This window comes from Artemia franciscana, chromosome 1 (assembly GCF_032884065.1).
Source record: "Artemia franciscana chromosome 1, ASM3288406v1, whole genome shotgun sequence".
NCBI lineage: Eukaryota > Metazoa > Arthropoda > Branchiopoda > Anostraca > Artemiidae > Artemia > Artemia franciscana.
This window is the reverse complement of record NC_088863.1, coordinates 46,373,823-46,391,099: the sequence shown is the minus strand read 5'-3', so window position 1 is coordinate 46,391,099 and position 17,277 is coordinate 46,373,823. Positions and strand designations below refer to the sequence as shown.

The following is a 17,277-nucleotide window of genomic DNA, read 5'->3' as shown; positions in this document are numbered from 1 at the left end:
AAACCAAATTGAGCCGGTCTTGAAAATTTTGTGAGCAGAATAAAATAAAAAAGTTTCAATTTGATCAAGTAAAATTGAAAAAACTGAGAATTTTTTCAACAAATAAATTTAAATGTGTGAAAGCTTAACAACGGTAATGAACAAGTACGAAAAATTCAGTCAGAAATTGAACATCTATGAATTTATTAAGAAATGAGAAAGTCTGATATTTTTTGGAAAAAAATCGAAAAAAACGAAATTCTCTCACAAAAAAATTAAAAATCTGGATTTTTTTGATAAAAATTGAAAATGTATGATTTAACTCAACAGAAATCGAAGAAACAAGAGTTTTTTGGGCAAAAACTGAAGACGGTAAAAGTTTACCCAGATAAGATCAATGGATAATTAATGATTACGACAAAATTTGAAAATATGTGATTTGTCTTCACGAGAATCATAATGTTCAGAACTAAGACAACAAAAATCGAAAAATGTGAAAAATTTAACATCCAACAGTTTTTAAAATGTCAGTCTTTCCGACAAAAAGTAAAAAAAAGAGAAAAATTAACAATAAAAAATAAATAAATGGAAATTCCTTCAACTGGAATCGAGTTTAAAACGCTAACAAAAGGTAGTGACGGCCTAAACAAAAACCGATGGCCCACTCTTCACATTGAACTTCATGGTGACATTTTTTTGCTTTATTTAAAAAAAAATGCATAAAAAGGACCAAAATATCAGGACATGCAAATTCTGGGATATTCAGTCACTGCGTAATGGTCTAGAATCCTAAAAAGGAGTTTGCAATGTTCTCACATCCACAAGAACCAGTATAAATACTTGAAATTTTAATTTGAATCTTCTCCAAGATACTGAGGATAGTATATACCTTGGAAGTTTTATGCATGTGAGAAAGTTCCACATATTTTGTGGGGAAATTCAGGAGAGTTAGGAAGTAAAACGTGTCTTTAATGTAGTATTTTTTACAAAAAGTCCTCGTGTTTCAATTTCATCGCCCAATTTCAGCAAAGATCTCTTCCCTAAGGTTCATTGTGTATATTTTAGAAAAATAAGACTGAATAAAAATTAACTTAAAAAAAATTTCAAATGGAGGTAAAGAGATGCAGTTATGTTGCACGAACTTCAAAGCAATAATTTTTGTTTGTTTTAAAGCTCAACTTACGAACTTTATTTTCGTCAGAAAAATTTTGCTTTAAAATAAAATTCTATACAAGAGGTTATACAGCTTTTGGAACTAATACCGAGACTTGTAATTTTCTTTGAATTTGCCTATTACCCAGGAAATTAGGTTGAGGGTGAAACCAAGATTGATGAGGGTGTCAGGTTAAAGCATGGTTTTGTAGGGGTTGTAACTCTCCCTGTCCTGTAGTAATTTGCACACCTGGTTAACTTATACTTATCAAATCGTGTTTGACTCTCAAAACATGGACTCTCGCAAAACTTGAATTGAAAACCGCAGATTTAGATGGTCCAAGGTTAGACCATTTAAAATCTACAATTCTCAATTTTAATAGCCGTTCGTAGCATCTTATTGGTCAAAAACTAGTTTTCCGCCTGAGTTGAAGTAAAATTGAAATAGCATGTTCGTTTGGTTGTAAAAAGGAACTTCTTGTAAGTATCAAACAGTTCGTGGTAACGAACTGTAGTAAGGAGCGACCCGGCTCAATAGTAACTGGAACTCTAAAAAACGGAATTTTGATACCAATAGTTACATAAAAAAAAATTAGTTTAATGCTGATTTTAAATATATAAGTTTCATCAAGTTTAGTCTTACTCATCAAAAGTTTGCCTGAGAAAATTTGCCTTATTTTAGAAAATAGGGGGAAACAGCCCCTAAATGTCATAGAATCTTAACGAAATCTCGCCATCATATTCAGCGTATCCGAGAACCCTATTTTTAAAGTTTCAAGCTCTTTACGCTAAAGTTTTTTATTGTTTTAAAAATTAGAGTTATGATAGAGTCAAACTTTAGCGTAAAGAGCGAGGCGTTGCGGAGGGGACAAACCTCTTTCATATACGGAGTAATTTCTGTTGGTTTTAAGTTTTAATGTCGCTCCTTCCTTGTAGCTAAAAAAACTTGTTTTTATTTATTAATGTCATCATTAACACCGAGATTTGATTAACTTTGTGGTAAAAGGCAACCAAAGGCCTCTAATTAAGAGGCAATAATGTAAAATTGTTATTTGCTTTCATTGTTTTGTAAGAGTCTATCTTTACAAATTATTATTTTATAAAATGGAAGGAAGGTGCCATATGAACGAATATTTTAAGTGAGCCTTTTTAAAATAAAGTTTGGAAAAGACTGGTCTAAGGTGCAGATTTCAAAAGAAATAAAGTGCCACCTTCCAAGAAACAGGATTGAGACTGGCCCCCTGACTTATCAAGGTTTTAAAAATCCCCGTAGGCTACTCTCTTAGTTTTTCGTCTTTCCTATCATTCGATGGATGTCGAGGTTTGTTGAATTGAAATTCCCTTCTCTCAACATAAGCCCAGCTTAAGTTGCTGGATTTTCTGCATATGCTTAAGAAGCTCCAGTCTAAAAGTGGATTTGACAGCCATTTATACTAGGCGTAATCATTTCAATTATGTTTAACATTTAATTGCTAAATATGAACTAATCATTTCCCCGATTCGACCATCTGGGGGGAGTGGAGGGACGGTTAATTCGGAAAAATCACAAAAATGAGGTATTTTTAACTTGCAAACAGGTGATCGGTTCTCAATGAAATTTGATATTTAGAAGGACCTCATAACTCAGACATCTCATTTTAAATCCCGACCGGATCCAGTGTCATTAGGAGGAGTTGGGGGGGGGGAGGAGACCGGAAATCTTGGAAAACGCTTAGAGTGGAGAGATCGGGATGAAACTTAGTGGGGAAAATAAGAACATATCCTAGATACGTTATTGACATAACTGGACTGGATCCGCTCTCATTGGAAGACTTGGGGGGGGGCATCTAATTCGGGAAAATAGATTTTATTTAACTTAGGTATTTTTAACTTACGAACGGGTGATTGGATTTTAGTGAAATTTAATATTTAGAAGGACCTCGTGTCTCAGAGCTCCTATTTTGAATTCTGATCGGATCTGGTGACATTGGGGGGAGTTGGAGGAGGAAACTGGAAATCTTGGAAAACGCTTAGACTGGAGAGATCGTGATGAAACTTGGTGGGAAGAATAAACACATGTTCTAGATAGGTTATTGACATAACCGGACCGGATCCGCTCTCTTTGGGGGAGTTTGGGGATTTACTAGTCTGGGCACTTCTAGATAAGCTAGGGCGATGAAAGTTGGCAGATGTATCAGGGACTAGACTAGATTAAATTAGAAATAGTCTGTTCCTCGATTCGACCATCTGGGGGGGGGGAAGCGAGCAAACAAGGTAGTTGAGAAGAATTTTATTTGTCGATGAAACAAATGATTGTTCTTCTTAAGTATGGCTTGTGGTCTTGGGGTATGATTCTCTCTTAGGGTACGAGAAGTCTCAGGTTCGAATATTGGACCACCCAAATTTTACATGAAGAAGATCCGAGACTAGACTCGTGATCAATATAGCGATCGCTGAAAGTTGGCAGGTGTATCAGCAACCCGACCAGATTAAATTAGAAATAGTCGCTTCCCCGATTTGACCATCTGGGGGGAGTGAAAGGACTGTTAATTCAGATAAATTAGAAGAAATGAGGTATTTTTAACTTACAAACGGGTTATTGCACCTTTATGAAATTTGATATTTAGAAGGACCTCGTGTCTCAGAGCTCTTATCTTAAATCCCGACTGGATCCGGTGGCATTGGGGAGAGTTGGAAGGAGAAACCATAAATCTTGGAAAACGCTTAGAGTGGAGGGATCGTAATGAAACTTAGTGGGAAGAAGCTCTTGGCTCTTCCGATCTCGTCACAAGTGCCATATGAGCACTTGGCTCTTGCTTAATATATAAGATGGGTAGGCGTGTTTCAATGGTAAGTTCAGACTTACGGAAAAAGGATCTCCTGTCCTTTAAAAGCCATAGCTTTGGTCTGAAACTCTCACTTTTTTTTTTCAATTAGTAAAAAGCTAGATTTTTTGTTATTCGTTTAATTTGCTTTAATTGAAGAAAATGGGTTGGTGGTATCTCTGTGATGAATTCGGATTTTTTTTTTTTTTAAAGACCCTTCGTTTGTGTATATACTCTATATTTCTTAAGTTCAAAATTTACACTTATCGGTCATGACTTCGTCCTGCAATCTGCTCTGTTCTTTGGTTATCATGTGGGTTTTTGCGTGATTTCCTTAGTGCAGGTCAATCATTCAAGCCCTTTATAGTAATAAAGGAAGCAGTTCTCTTCCATTTTGATTCCTCTTTTGCTTGTTAATAATTATACTGTTTGTTCCTCTCTTACCTTTTTTCCTTTTTTGCATAATTTTTACAATCACTATAATTGAAGTTGTTATAGTGTCTTAGGTATCACCCATGTTTTTTCTTATTTTTTTAGGTTTCTTTTCTATGGGACTCCATTAACAGGCTAAAGAAAAATGGGTCGAGGATACTGCCTTAAATGGAATAGATATAGTACTGTGTTCCAAAGCTCCTTCTCAAATTTATTCGCTTCTCAGGAATTGACAGATATGACTTTTGTAGTGGAAGGAAAACTTATCAAATCTCATAGAATCATCATGTCGGCTGCCAGTGGATATTTTCGAAAGCTTTTAATTGATTTGAAAGAATCTAATCCGGTTATTGTATTGAATGATGTTAGCTACAATACTTTTAAAGCTTTAATAGACTTCATTTATTGTGGCGAGATTGAAGTACATCAATCCTTTCTTGAAGCTATTGTCGATGTTGGTGAAAAGTTCCGAGTGCAAGGACTTTGCAAGTTTGATGAAGGTGAATCAAATGATCTGTTGAGTGAAGTAACTACAAGGGCTAGTGAGGAGCCTGAACCAAAGAAATCTAGGCTAAGCAACGGTCTGAACTTGAATATCATAGAGCGAAGAAAGAATGATGATGTGTCTCAACTTGGATTGGAGGTTTTACATGGCGATGGAGAAGAAAGACAGAGCTTTTCGGGTTGCAGTTTTCAGGTTTTCTCAGTTTTTGATTTTAGAATAATGATAACGAGTAAGCCTGCAGAATTTAATTTTAATCATTTTGTTTGAAATATTATTAAATGAATAAAATAAATAAATATATTTGCAAATTTGATGGCAGGCCGTTAAGCCTCTACAAAAACAAAAATCTTAATTTGCATTTATTCTAAATTTGCACAAGGAGAAAATGTCACTTGAATAATATTCATCAACTTCCTTCTTGAATGTCAGTAGGTTTGTGGAGCAGATTACTCTTTCTGTAAGTTGTTCCAATGCTGAACCACTCGGTTGCCGAAAGTCCATCGGCCCATGTCCTTGTAAAAGCGTTCCGTACTCACTTTGTACTGATGTCCTCGGATATGATTTTTATTGAACTAATGGTAATTTAAAATATTAATATAATTAGTAAAAACTAAACTGATGTACTGATGTCCTCGGAGATGATTTTTATTGAACTAATGGTAATTCAAAATATTAATATAATTAGTAAAATTTAAGAGAAAAAAACGGGTTTAATTAATCAAGAAGTGAACAAAACGTACTAAAAACAAAACACAACAAAATACATTAATTGAAATATTTCCGAATATTTCAATTCCACACCCGGGAGCCTTTATTAGCGAGAAAAAAGGAAAAAAGAAGAGAAAACAAGAATAAATTCGAATCATTAAAAAAACAACACGAAAGAGAGAAAAGCAAAATAAAAGACAAACAAATAAATAGGATTAGAAATATCTCGACAAAGAGGAGAAATATCTGTTGTACTGGTGACATACGGTTGTCGGTGATTAGGCAGACAATTACAGTTTTTGCAGTTCTGGAATTGTTTAGAATATCTCATTTGTCATTCTGACTTTAAAGAGGAGAAATATCTGTTGTACTAGTGGCATGCGGTAATCGGTGATTAGGCAGACAATTACAGTTTCTGCAGTTCTGGAGTTGTTTTAATTGATGTTTTTGTTGTGTTTTGTTTTTAGTACGTTTTGTTCACTGCTTGATTAATTAAACCTGTTTTACTCTCTTAAATTTTAAATGGAAAAGCAGTGTGGTCCAAGAAATTATCTTAATGGTAATATAGAAGTCCTATAATGTATGTTGACAAGGAAGAGCCAGGTTCCAGCATGACTACCCTTCCCTCCCTCTTAGAAGACTCAAACATCTAAAACAAGTAAAATCTTGTATTTTGTGGGAGAAAGTATGACAACTTTCGTATGATAGTATTTGCTAAATTGCAATAGGAAATTATGGTTCTAGTTGTTCAACCTTTAAATAAACAATAATGTCTAGCATCTAGCTATAATTGAGTTTCAAATGAGGCTGGATATCATTATTAATAGACTAGATCTCGGTCTTTACTAAACTCATTTTGGTGAATCTCGGTAAAGAACTGCCTGAATCTTAGTCTTCACTTAGTTGGCAGAACGATAGATTAATGGAAGTTAAGGGAAATACAGATAGAGTAGTAATTTATCGCTACACAAAATTGCCTTTTTTTCAAAACCTTGGTAACCATAGTTAAGGGTAACCAATTCTTTTGAGATACGTAGTTTTTCTTGGGCACTGAATTCAGTAGCTCAGTGGGCAAGCGATAGCGGTACAAAAAGTAGGTCCTTTGCTCAAGATTTTCAAAACAAAAACATCATGAACAACAAAAGTCAACTACAGGTTATCAATATCTGCATGAATAATCTAAACTTATTATATAGTCCTTTTATTGTATTATTAAGAATTTTAACTCCTTTTGAATTTTTTATTTCATTAAAAGATTTAATTAAATTGTAAATTTTTTCATTATTGAATTACGAAGTCCTTTCATTATTGAATATTCAAATGTTATTATTTAGTTATTTGGATTTTCCTGCTGAAGAGAAAGAAACGATTGAGGATTTCTTTTTTTGTGATCACGATAAAATTCGGCGCCGTTTTTGTAAATCAGTGCCGAAAACTCGAAAATTTTTAAGGTTTAAATCGGTGTCATTTTCTTTATAAATCGGTGCCGATTTTATAAATCGGTGCTGAAAAAAGCTTCGTGTGTCCAGCCCTAGATTATCTATTCGAAAAATAAGGTATAGAAACCTTCAGCCAGGGTTTTTGAATTATCAAATGACTATCTTTCTAAAAACGCTGAAGACTTACGGATGGATTTCTCCATATACTGAATTATTTAAATATTGAAAATTCTTGTCAAAAATCTACTATCAGTGAGATTCAAATCCACTGCCTTTGTAATTTTAGACTTAAGTTTTATCCTAATGGTGAACGGCAAAGGATTCCACGTTCGACCCAATTCTTTACGGCTTACCTGCGCCCCGGAGTTAATTTGTTACATCCAGCAAAAGGGTTTTCTCAACAAAACTTTTAGGATAAAAATTTCATTCACAGCCAAAATTCACAAATTTGAAGGCAAACATGTGTCAGAGTAGAGCTGAATAAGTGACAAAATCATCTTTAGTTCTCAAGTTTTATACTGATAGTTTTCATAAAAGCTCTTGATCTTGCTATTTGGATCTTTGTGAATATAGAAAAAAAAAAAAAACAACTAAAAAATGGCTGGTGTGATCGAAGCCATCCCAACAGTTTTAATTTACCAGTCCCCTAAAGGACAAGTTTTTGGCGTTGTGGTTCGCACAGCAGTCTAGTAGTGAAGTAGCGAACATTAGTTGTCTTTTTATATTGTAATCGGTTTGTATTTCTTAATTTAAATGAATAATTATAACTTCGGAATACCCAGTTTTGATTTGAGCCCAAAAGAATTATTATTGTGCGTATAATATCCACAATTCAAAGTCTCTATGCCAACTATCTAATTCTTTTTCTTGTAAGTTTAGCTTGAGAAGGAGGCTAGGGCGTAAATTCCAATCAATAAGTTAATGTGTTTTTTCCCTGTCATCTTGTTTTAGTTGATTATTTGTTTTAGTTGATTATTTGACTTGAATTTTCAAACAACGCGTCTTTCAGGATATAGTGACAAACATTAAAGGAACCAAACAGATAAATATACTGAATGAAGACCCTATTATACCAAAATGTGAAATTGATCATGGCCTAACAGACAATTCTGATTTGCACAGCAGTGAGCATAGCCAAGTTACACTAATTCCCCAGGATATTTGTGAGGAAGATCTTCAAGAGACTAATAGCATTGAAGAGAGTAAGTATTTAACTTGCAAAATTTCTTTCGATATGCCTTTTGGACTGAAGGGTCTACTCCTGCATGCAGATAATTTAAAAGAAGTTGCCTTCCAAAGGTAAAAAATGCAAAGTTTTGACATCAATATAAACGGTGACGTGTGCTATTTTTTAGGAGCAATAATAGAAAAGTACAAAAATTCTGACAAGAAAAAACATTTTTTACCCCCCTCCGCTTAGAAAAACCAAACATTTAGAAATGGAACTTTATTTGCATTTTATGTATAAATGGTCACGTGCAGTGTTTTTAGAAGCAAAAGTAGAAGAGTAAGAAGTTAAAAAAATCGGACAAGAAAAATATTTTTATAACCCCTCCGCTCTTCCACCCGTAAATCATCCTGGTCTTCTGTTACCAGTTCTTATGGTTAAACCTATGTGCAACTACGACTGTATAGTTATGTTCGATAGACCAGTGATCTCATGTCCAATATAGCTTATGGAAATTAATTGCAATTACTTATTTAACAAACGGAATTATTGAGGTCTAATGAACGCCATTTGGACAGTAAAATTAATTGTACGTGAGTAATTTAAAAATGGGGAGGAATGATTGAAATCTAATGGTATAACTTTCCCCCCGTATACGCTTATTAGGTTCCTATTGTACCAAAAATTACAGCTGAAATAAAAAAAAAATAGACCTAAGGACTCTGTTGCTCCATAGTTCCTTTTAAGAAGTTTCGACAGGAAGATTTTTGAACGATAAATATTACATTCAAGCGCTTTTGAATGCCGAAAATTGCAAAAAGTAATTGCTGTAACCTTATAGGAAGTGCAGTGAGTATGTAAAAAGTTTTCTTTTCTGCTTGTAAGAGTTCATTATATTTGAAATGTTATGCTAATATACCATGCTTAAACAAATCAGAGTAAATAAGCTGCTCAAAATTGTTATGTTTGGGCTACGTGGGCCAAAGCATTACTATGTAGTTGTAAAAGTCCTTATGCTAAAACTAGAAGTTGGATGCTTTTTTGTATGTCGAATTACTGCATCTGTATGAAGATAATTATTTAACGATTTCTGCAGGCTTGACTGAAAAAGTAGGTACATAATGCATGGCTAAATCACAATTCACAGCGAGCGGTTACCAATACCCTTGGCTGCTTTATAGTACTTCACTAGTTTTTATCCTTCTTTAGCTATATTTATTGGATAATTTCTTTGACCACATTGTCGTTCCATTTACAAATTGAGCAAATGAAAAATATGGAAAAAGGGTATAATATTCTAAATGAGATAGTTGAAAGATAGAAAAAAATTGAATAATAAAAAAGGACTTTACGTCCGGAAACCTTTATCAACGGAAAAAAAAACAGACTAAATTAAACAGAACATATAAATAAAATAAAAGGCAAAAAACAACAAAAGCTAAGAGCTCATATGGCACTTGTGACGAGGTCGGAAGAGCCGAGGGCAAACAGCTCATATGGTATGAACTCTAGCAAATTCTAAGAATCAATGGATTGCTTTCAAAGGGAAATCAGAGACTTAATGCCGGTCGGGATTTAAAATAAGAGTTCTGAGTCACGAGGTCCTTCTAAATATCAAAATTCGTTAAGATCCGATCGCCCTTTCGTAAGTTATAAATACCTCAATTTTTCTAATTTTTCCTCTCAGTTCAGCCCCCCAGATGGTCGAATCGGGGAAAACAACTTTATCAAGTCAATTTGGGCAGCTCCCTGACACGCTTACCAATTCCATCGTCCTAGCACGTCTAGAAGCACTAAACTCGCCAAAGCACTGAACCCCACCACCTAACTCCCCAAAAGAGAACGGATCCAGTCCGGTTACGTCAATTACGTATCTACGACGTTTATAAGCGTTTTCCAAGGTTTCCGTTTCCCCCTCCAACTCCCCCCAATGTCAACAGATCTGGTCGGGATTTGAAAGAAGAGCTTTGAGGCATGAGTTTCTACTAATTATCAAATTTCATTAAGATCCGGTCACCCATTCTTAAATTAAAAATACCTCAATTTTTCTTATTTTTCCAAATTAACAACCCCCAGGTCCTTCAAAGAGAGCGGATCCGTACCAATTATGTCAATCTTGTATCTATAACTTGTGCTTATTCTTCCCATCAAGTTTCATCCCGATCTATCCACTCTAAGCGTTTTCCAAGATTTCTGTTTCCCCCCTCCAACCCTCTATGTCGGTGGATCTGATTCGAATTGAAAATGGAGTATCTGAGACATAAGATTCTTCTCTATATCAAGTTTCATTAAGATCCGATCTCCCATTCGTAAGATACTTCGATTTCTCGTTTTCCAAGAATTCCGGTTTCCCCCTCCCACTCCTTTCAATGTAACCGGATCTGGTCGGGATTTAAAATGAGAGTTCTAAAGCAAAAGATCTTTCTAAATATCAAATTTCATTAGGATCTGATCAACCGTTCATAAGTTACAATTACCTCATTTTCTCTGATTTTTCCGAATTGCTCCCCCCCCCAACTCCATCAAAGAGAGCGGATCCGGTCCGGTTATTTCAGTCACCGATCTTGGACTTGTGCTGATTCTTTCCACCAAGTTTCATCCTGATCTCTCCGCTTTAAGCGTTTTCCAAGATTTCCGGTCCCCCCCTAATGACACTGGATCCTGTAGGGATTTAAATTAACAGATCTGAGTTTCGAGGTCCTTCTAAATATGAAGTTTCATCAAGATACGGTCACTCTTTTGTAAGTTAAAAATACCTCTTTTTTTCTAATTCTTTCGAATTAGCCCTCCCCCCAACTCCCCCAAAGAGAACAGATCCGTTCTGGTTATGTCAACCCCGTATCTAGGACGTGCGCTTATTTTTCCCACCAAGTTTCATCCCGATCCCAGTACTCTAAGCGTTTTCCAAGATTTTAGGTTCCGTCCCCCCCCCAACTTCCTCTTCACCGGATCCGGTCGAGATTTAAAGTAGGAGCTCTGAAAAATGATATCATTCCAAATATCATATTTCAATAAGATCCGATCACTCCTTCGTAAGTTAAAAATAACTTTTTTTGATCTTTCAAAATTAACCCTCCTCCCCCCAACTCCCCCGTAGAGAGTGGATCCGTTTCAGCTATGTCAGTCCCGTATCTAGGACTTATGATTATTTTTACCACCAAGTTTCATCCCGATCCCTCCACTCTAAGCGTTTTCAAATATTTTAGATTCTCCCACCCAACTCCCCCCAGCGGCACCGAATCCGGTCGGGATTGAAAACTTTAGCTCTGAGACACGATATCCTTCCGATCACCGAATTTCATTAAGATCTGATCACTCCTTCGTAAGTTAAAAATACCTCAATTTTTCTAATTTTTCAGATTTAACCCTTCCCGTCCCAACTCCCCCAAAGAGAGTGGATCCGTTCCGGTTATGTCAATCACGTATCTAGGACTTATGCTTTTTTTCCCACCAAGTTTCATCCCGATCCCTCCACTCTAAGCGTTTTACAAGATTTTAGGTTCTCCCCCTATCAATTCCACCCAATGTCACCCGATCCAGTAGGGATTTAAAATAAGAGCTCTGAGACACGATATCCTTCCAAACTTCAAATGTCAATAAGATCCGATAACTCCTTCGTAAGTTAAAAATACCTCATTTTTTATAATTTTTCAGAATTAAACCTCCCCAACTCCCCCAAACAGAGCAGATCTGTTGTGGATATGTCAATCACGTATCTAGGACTTGTGATTATTTTCCCCACCAAGTTTCATCCCGATCCCTCCGCTCTAAGTGTTTTCCAAGATTTTTGGTTCCGCCGCCCCCCAACTTCCTCTTCAGCGGATCCGGTCGGGATTTAAAATAGGAGCTCTGAAACGTGATATCCTTCCAAATATCAAATTTCAATAAAATCCGATCACTCCTTCGTAAGTTAAAAATACCTCTTTTTTTAATCTTTCAAAATTAACCCTTCCCCCCCCCCCAACTCCCCCGTAGAGAGTGGATCCGTTCCAGTTATGTCAGTCCCGTATCTAGGACTTATGATTATTTTTACCACCAAGTTTCATCCCGATCCCTCCACTCTAAGCGTTTTCAAATATTTTAGATTCTCCCACCCAACTCAACCCAGTGTCACCGAATCCGGTCGGGATTTAAAACCTTAGCTACGTTCCAAACACCGAATTTCATTAAGATCCGATCACTCCTTCGTAAGTTAAAAATACCTAACTTTTTCTAATTTTTCAGATTTAACCCTCCACTCCCAACTCCCACAAAGAGAGTGGATCCGTTCTGGTTATGTCAATCACGTATCTAGGACTTATGCTTTTTTTCCCACCAAGTTTCATCCAGATCCCTCCACTCTAAGTGTTTTACAAGATTTTAGGTTCTCCCCCTATCAATTCCACCCAATGTCACCCGATCCAGTTGGGATTTAAAATAAGAGCTCTGAGACACGATATCCTTCCAAACTTCAAATTTCATTAAGATCCGATAACTCCTTCGTAAGTTAAAAATACCTCATTTTTTATAATTTTTCAGAATTAAACCTCCCCAACTCCCCCAAACAGAGCAGATCTGTTCCGGATATGTCAATTACGTATCTAGGACTTGTGATTATTTTCCCCACCAAGTTTCATCCCGATCCCTCCGCTCTAAGCGTTTTCCAAGATTTTAGGTTCCTCCCTCCAACTCCCCCTAATGTCATCCGATATGGTCGGGATTTAAAATAAGAGCTCTGAGACACGATATCCTCCAAATGTCAAATTTCATTAAGATCCCATTATCCGTTCGTGAGTTAAAAATACTTCAGTTTTCTACTTTTTTTTCCATATTAACCGGCACTTGGTTAATACCAAGTGCCATAAAAACAAAAAGTACTGTCGAAAAACAAGAAAAACTCACATATTAATAATATTCAGTATGTCAACTGCTCGTCACTTTAAATAGTACGAAAATAAAATAAAATCGAGAAATCTATACAGCAGAGACACTGCTCTTTCTTCATTTTAATCAGTCAAAAAGATACCGTGTGTCTGCTGCATATTTATGGTAGCAGTGTTAGTACTACTACTAATAATAATTTATTTATAACCCACAAAATACATTAAACTGTGGAGTAAACACACACAAAAAGAAAAACCAAGAAAAAAAACATAACAACATAAATAACATAACAGCATACAACATAAGTAAATTACCTCAATTCAAAAAAGGGCCAAAGAGGGTCAAAAACACCAATCAGTTGCCGAGTTTTAAGAGATTTATCTTTAGATAAGTGTTTCAGTCGCGAGGGTGCATCAACGATGCCAAATTTAGAAACGACTGTATGACTCCGATACCACCGAGGCAGACGCAGCAAATACTTGCAGTACTTAAAATATTCTGAGCGTATTTTTTTTGTATCCTTCTTGCGAAGGAGGAAAGCAAAATCAGAAAGATAAAAAACAGCAGGGGCACAAAAACTAGAATAAAAACGGCATAGTTCTTTTCGGTTATACCGACCACGATTTGGTGAAATTTTTGCGTAACCAACCCGCATTCTTTTGCTGGACATAAGAGCAAGTAGACGAAAGTGACGTGGAAAAAGGGAGACCCAACTATTTGATACTTGCTGAACATGGTATAGTTGAATAACCCAAGTGATGCTGGTGTAGAACTCCCAAAACACAAAAACTCACATTTGGAGGCATGAATTGAAAGGCCTACTGTGGATAGTGCGGCTGAAAGCCGGTAAAAGTTGGTAATTAGATTATGTTTTGTCCGGCTAAGAAGCAGGACATCATCAGCATACGCAACGTGACTAATGCCTAAATTATCATTGTAAAAAATTGACGGTTGAAGACATTGGAGACACGAAGCTAAAACACATTTAAATATGCTCGGGGATAACACGGCATCTTGCCTAACGCCTTTTTAAAAAGGAATATACTCCCCTACAGTACCATTCCACTTCACCCTAACTGATGAATTAGCATATCAATACTTAAGTACGGAAACAATAGAAAGGTTAACACCTAAGGCTGCTAGAGAAAACAAATCATTTGATTGAATTACATTGTCAAAAGCACTAGATATGTCAACAATCAAACAATACAGGGGACTATTTTGAGCAACAGCTTGTTTCATTAGCCGACCCACAATATGGTGAGCTTGAACGCAGCCCATACCTTTTTCTAAAACCAAGCTGGAAGGGCGTAAAATTGCACTTGGAGTTAATGGCCGGTAGCAGTACATATTCAAATAGTTTACTAACAAAACAAGACACAGTGATAGGACGGTAATTAGAGCAAGCACTGGGATCCTTACCCCTCTTCACTATGGGAGATATACAACCAAACAAAAAACTATCTGGCACAACGGACTGTGCCAAACACATCTGAAACAATAACTGCAAATGCTTCAGCAGTTCAGGACAGTCATAAGCAAAAAACTTGAAGCAAAGACAATCACTATCGAGAGACTCAGACTTATTCACTTGCTTAAGAGCTCGGAGTATAACACCAGATTCCACCGATAACACTTGAGATTGGTCGATACGAATTGGGAGGATTGAGTTGACAAGTTTAGTAAAATGATTCTGGAGATTAAAATTAAATGAAAGCAATATACTTTTATAATGAGAAACGAAGTCACATAGCCGAAGAGACGAATTAATCGGAGGTGAACACTTTACACTGTTTATAACACGATCCCAGGATTTCATGTAACAGGGACCATCCCAGGCATTCAGTCTCGCTCTACGCAGGTTATATTTGTACTTTCGTTTGGTTTTTTGTTTTATTTGATGTACTGAACCAGAAGAAGGACGGTCACAGGTCATCCACATATGGAGCCAGAACTTAGCTTTTTGTTTAGCCATCTTCACTTTAGGATCAACTTTCCAAAAGGGATTGCGAGTACTCGTTCGCACGCACTCGGAGGGGACAGCTTTTTTAGCGGAAGACTTTAGACAGAACACTATTTTGCTGATAATACGAGTTGATATCTATCCGAGTTGAAGTTGTACATACAGATGTTTGCAATAAGTGGAAAGGCACTTTAGTAGATGATAATAACTGGGACAATGTCAGTATATATAGTGGAACATTGGTATTTTCCCAATTCAACTTTGAGAACCACTTGGGAGAGTTACGTTGCACAGAGCTTGCCATGGAGCAAGATAGTTGGCACGTCATTGGTAAATGATCGTCGTCGATTTTAGAATCGTCCACTTGAACTATTGATGAAAGTAAGGTTGAATCTGACACAATTACATGATCAAGGTTGGAAGTAAGACCACCACGATTGTGAATATAAATAAATAGAAGATCCTTATCAGCAAGATGGAATACTCCGGGTAGTGAATCGAGAAAGATTTCAGATCGGTCAGAATTAGATAATAAGTCAATGTTCCTGTCGCGGGCGAGAACCCATTTGGTATTTTGTTTTGAAAGTCGCTAAGTAGTGTTCGTAGGTGATTACATGCTTGTGAAAACTAGACAATGACTGCACAGTCTTTTTACTACAGGGGAATTAAATGTTTATAAATGCGGTATCACCACATTTTATCGCTAAGATGTTAGTGTCACTTTGCAATAATATCGGCTGAGTCTTATGTCTGAAATAGCTGGCTAGACCCCTGAGGGTCTACCACGGGTTTTCTGGGCGGCTCTCAAGAAGGTATAATGGGTCCGAAAACGCTTTAGGCTATCAACATTCACTTTAGAGAGAAGGTGCTCCTGTAAAAACACAATATAATTTTCAAGCAGCTCATTAATCAGTAGATCCTTGTCTTTTGTACCATTAATATTAAGGGATACAAAGCTAAACGGAGTTTGAGCATTCATTTTTCAGCGTTGTTGAGAGCCGATCGGAGAACTTTGCATTTCAGACTAAAACTTACGTGTTCCATAGTGCAATTTGCACATTTTGGCGAGGAATTCACATGAGGGCCAGAACATCTGGAACACTTGGGATGTGCTGGTGAGCGGGGACAAGCTCCAATCAGGTGATCAGTACTTTGACAACGAAAAATTTCGTACCCAATACGGAATCCCGACTCCAGTACCGCGTTCAGAGCGGTTTTGTCGATAAACTCGAGGCGAAAAGTGCGAGAATTGCCAATTTCATTAGCACTAATAAGTCCCTCTACTGAGGCCTCTAAATCAGCTCTTGAATAGTTATGGGGTATTTCACGGACAACAGCTAAAGGCTTTTTATCAATTACTTTGGTTTCAACGTTTGGAATGGAGCTAGTAACAGCTGCAGCCAGCGTGTCGGCTGAGCGCTTATCACGTACCATCACAACCCAGCTTCTGCTGTGTGGCTTAGATTTCAGATTCACGATCCCGTCGTGACCATCCAACGTTTCGAGCTTCTTCATGCGAAGGATAGGGTCGCTGAGCTTCGGTGGTGGGTTTCTTACAACGACAGCGTAGGATGTTTTTTTCGTATTTTGAGTAGGGGCTACAAACTTAGACTGGCCCTCAGTAACCTTGGACACAATATCACGCAGCTGTTCAACACAAGAGTTCACCTTGACACTGAGGGTACTGAAGGCATCAACAGGGATCATTGGCACTTCGCTGGGACATTTGATAAAGTCCGGAAGCTTTCAAGCGAAGAAATAATGTCCGAAGCACAGTTTAATGCAGCATTGGCTCCTACGCGCTTCGATGGGACTTTGTTCGGAAAAAGCTTTAAAAGAAGCAATTTACGGGTCTCACAAAGAGAAGAACACTCGAAGAAATCGGCCATGTACTCTTTTATTGTATCGGGCGAAACTCGTTTAGCAAGATTTTTCTGTACAAAGCACAGGATAGGATTGTAGAAAAGTTCATCTTCGCACCAATTACCAGTTCCCATTTTCTCTTGATTGAAGGTTTACTTGCGAGAGAAGTAAGGGAATCGTTGGAGGCTGCCTACCTTGTCCCCGCAATTTAAGGGAAAAGCCCGGTGGGTACCACGGCTCTTGCAAACAGCTCTCCCCCACTCTTCTGCTTACTTTTCTCCTCTCACCTTTATCGTAACGCAATTGTCTATAATATCGGAAATTATAATTATTTTCGCAACTGTTTAATCTTGACCTATATCATATACAGGCCATGAAAATATCAATAAGAGAATCCAGAG

At 36.9% G+C, this 17,277-nt stretch overlaps 1 protein-coding gene and 1 long non-coding RNA gene across 5 annotated transcripts in view; one reads left to right on the top strand and one right to left on the bottom strand.

Moving 5' to 3' along the window:
* Positions 1–17,277, bottom strand: part of LOC136030606 (uncharacterized) — a 311,523-nt gene that overhangs the window by 270,020 nt on the left and 24,226 nt on the right. The window lies entirely within an intron of this gene.
* Positions 1–17,277, top strand: part of LOC136030505 (uncharacterized) — a 44,144-nt gene that overhangs the window by 11,536 nt on the left and 15,331 nt on the right. For all 4 annotated transcript variants that reach the window (XR_010618321.1, XR_010618320.1, XM_065709530.1 and 1 more), the window contains 2 exons: positions 4,473–5,064; positions 8,029–8,221. Coding sequence is in view for 2 of the 4 variants with exons in the window: in XM_065709530.1 (XP_065565602.1) it covers positions 4,513–5,064; positions 8,029–8,221 (745 nt within the window). In the remaining 2 variants the exon portion in view is untranslated. The remainder of the gene's footprint in view (positions 1–4,472; positions 5,065–8,028; positions 8,222–17,277) is intronic.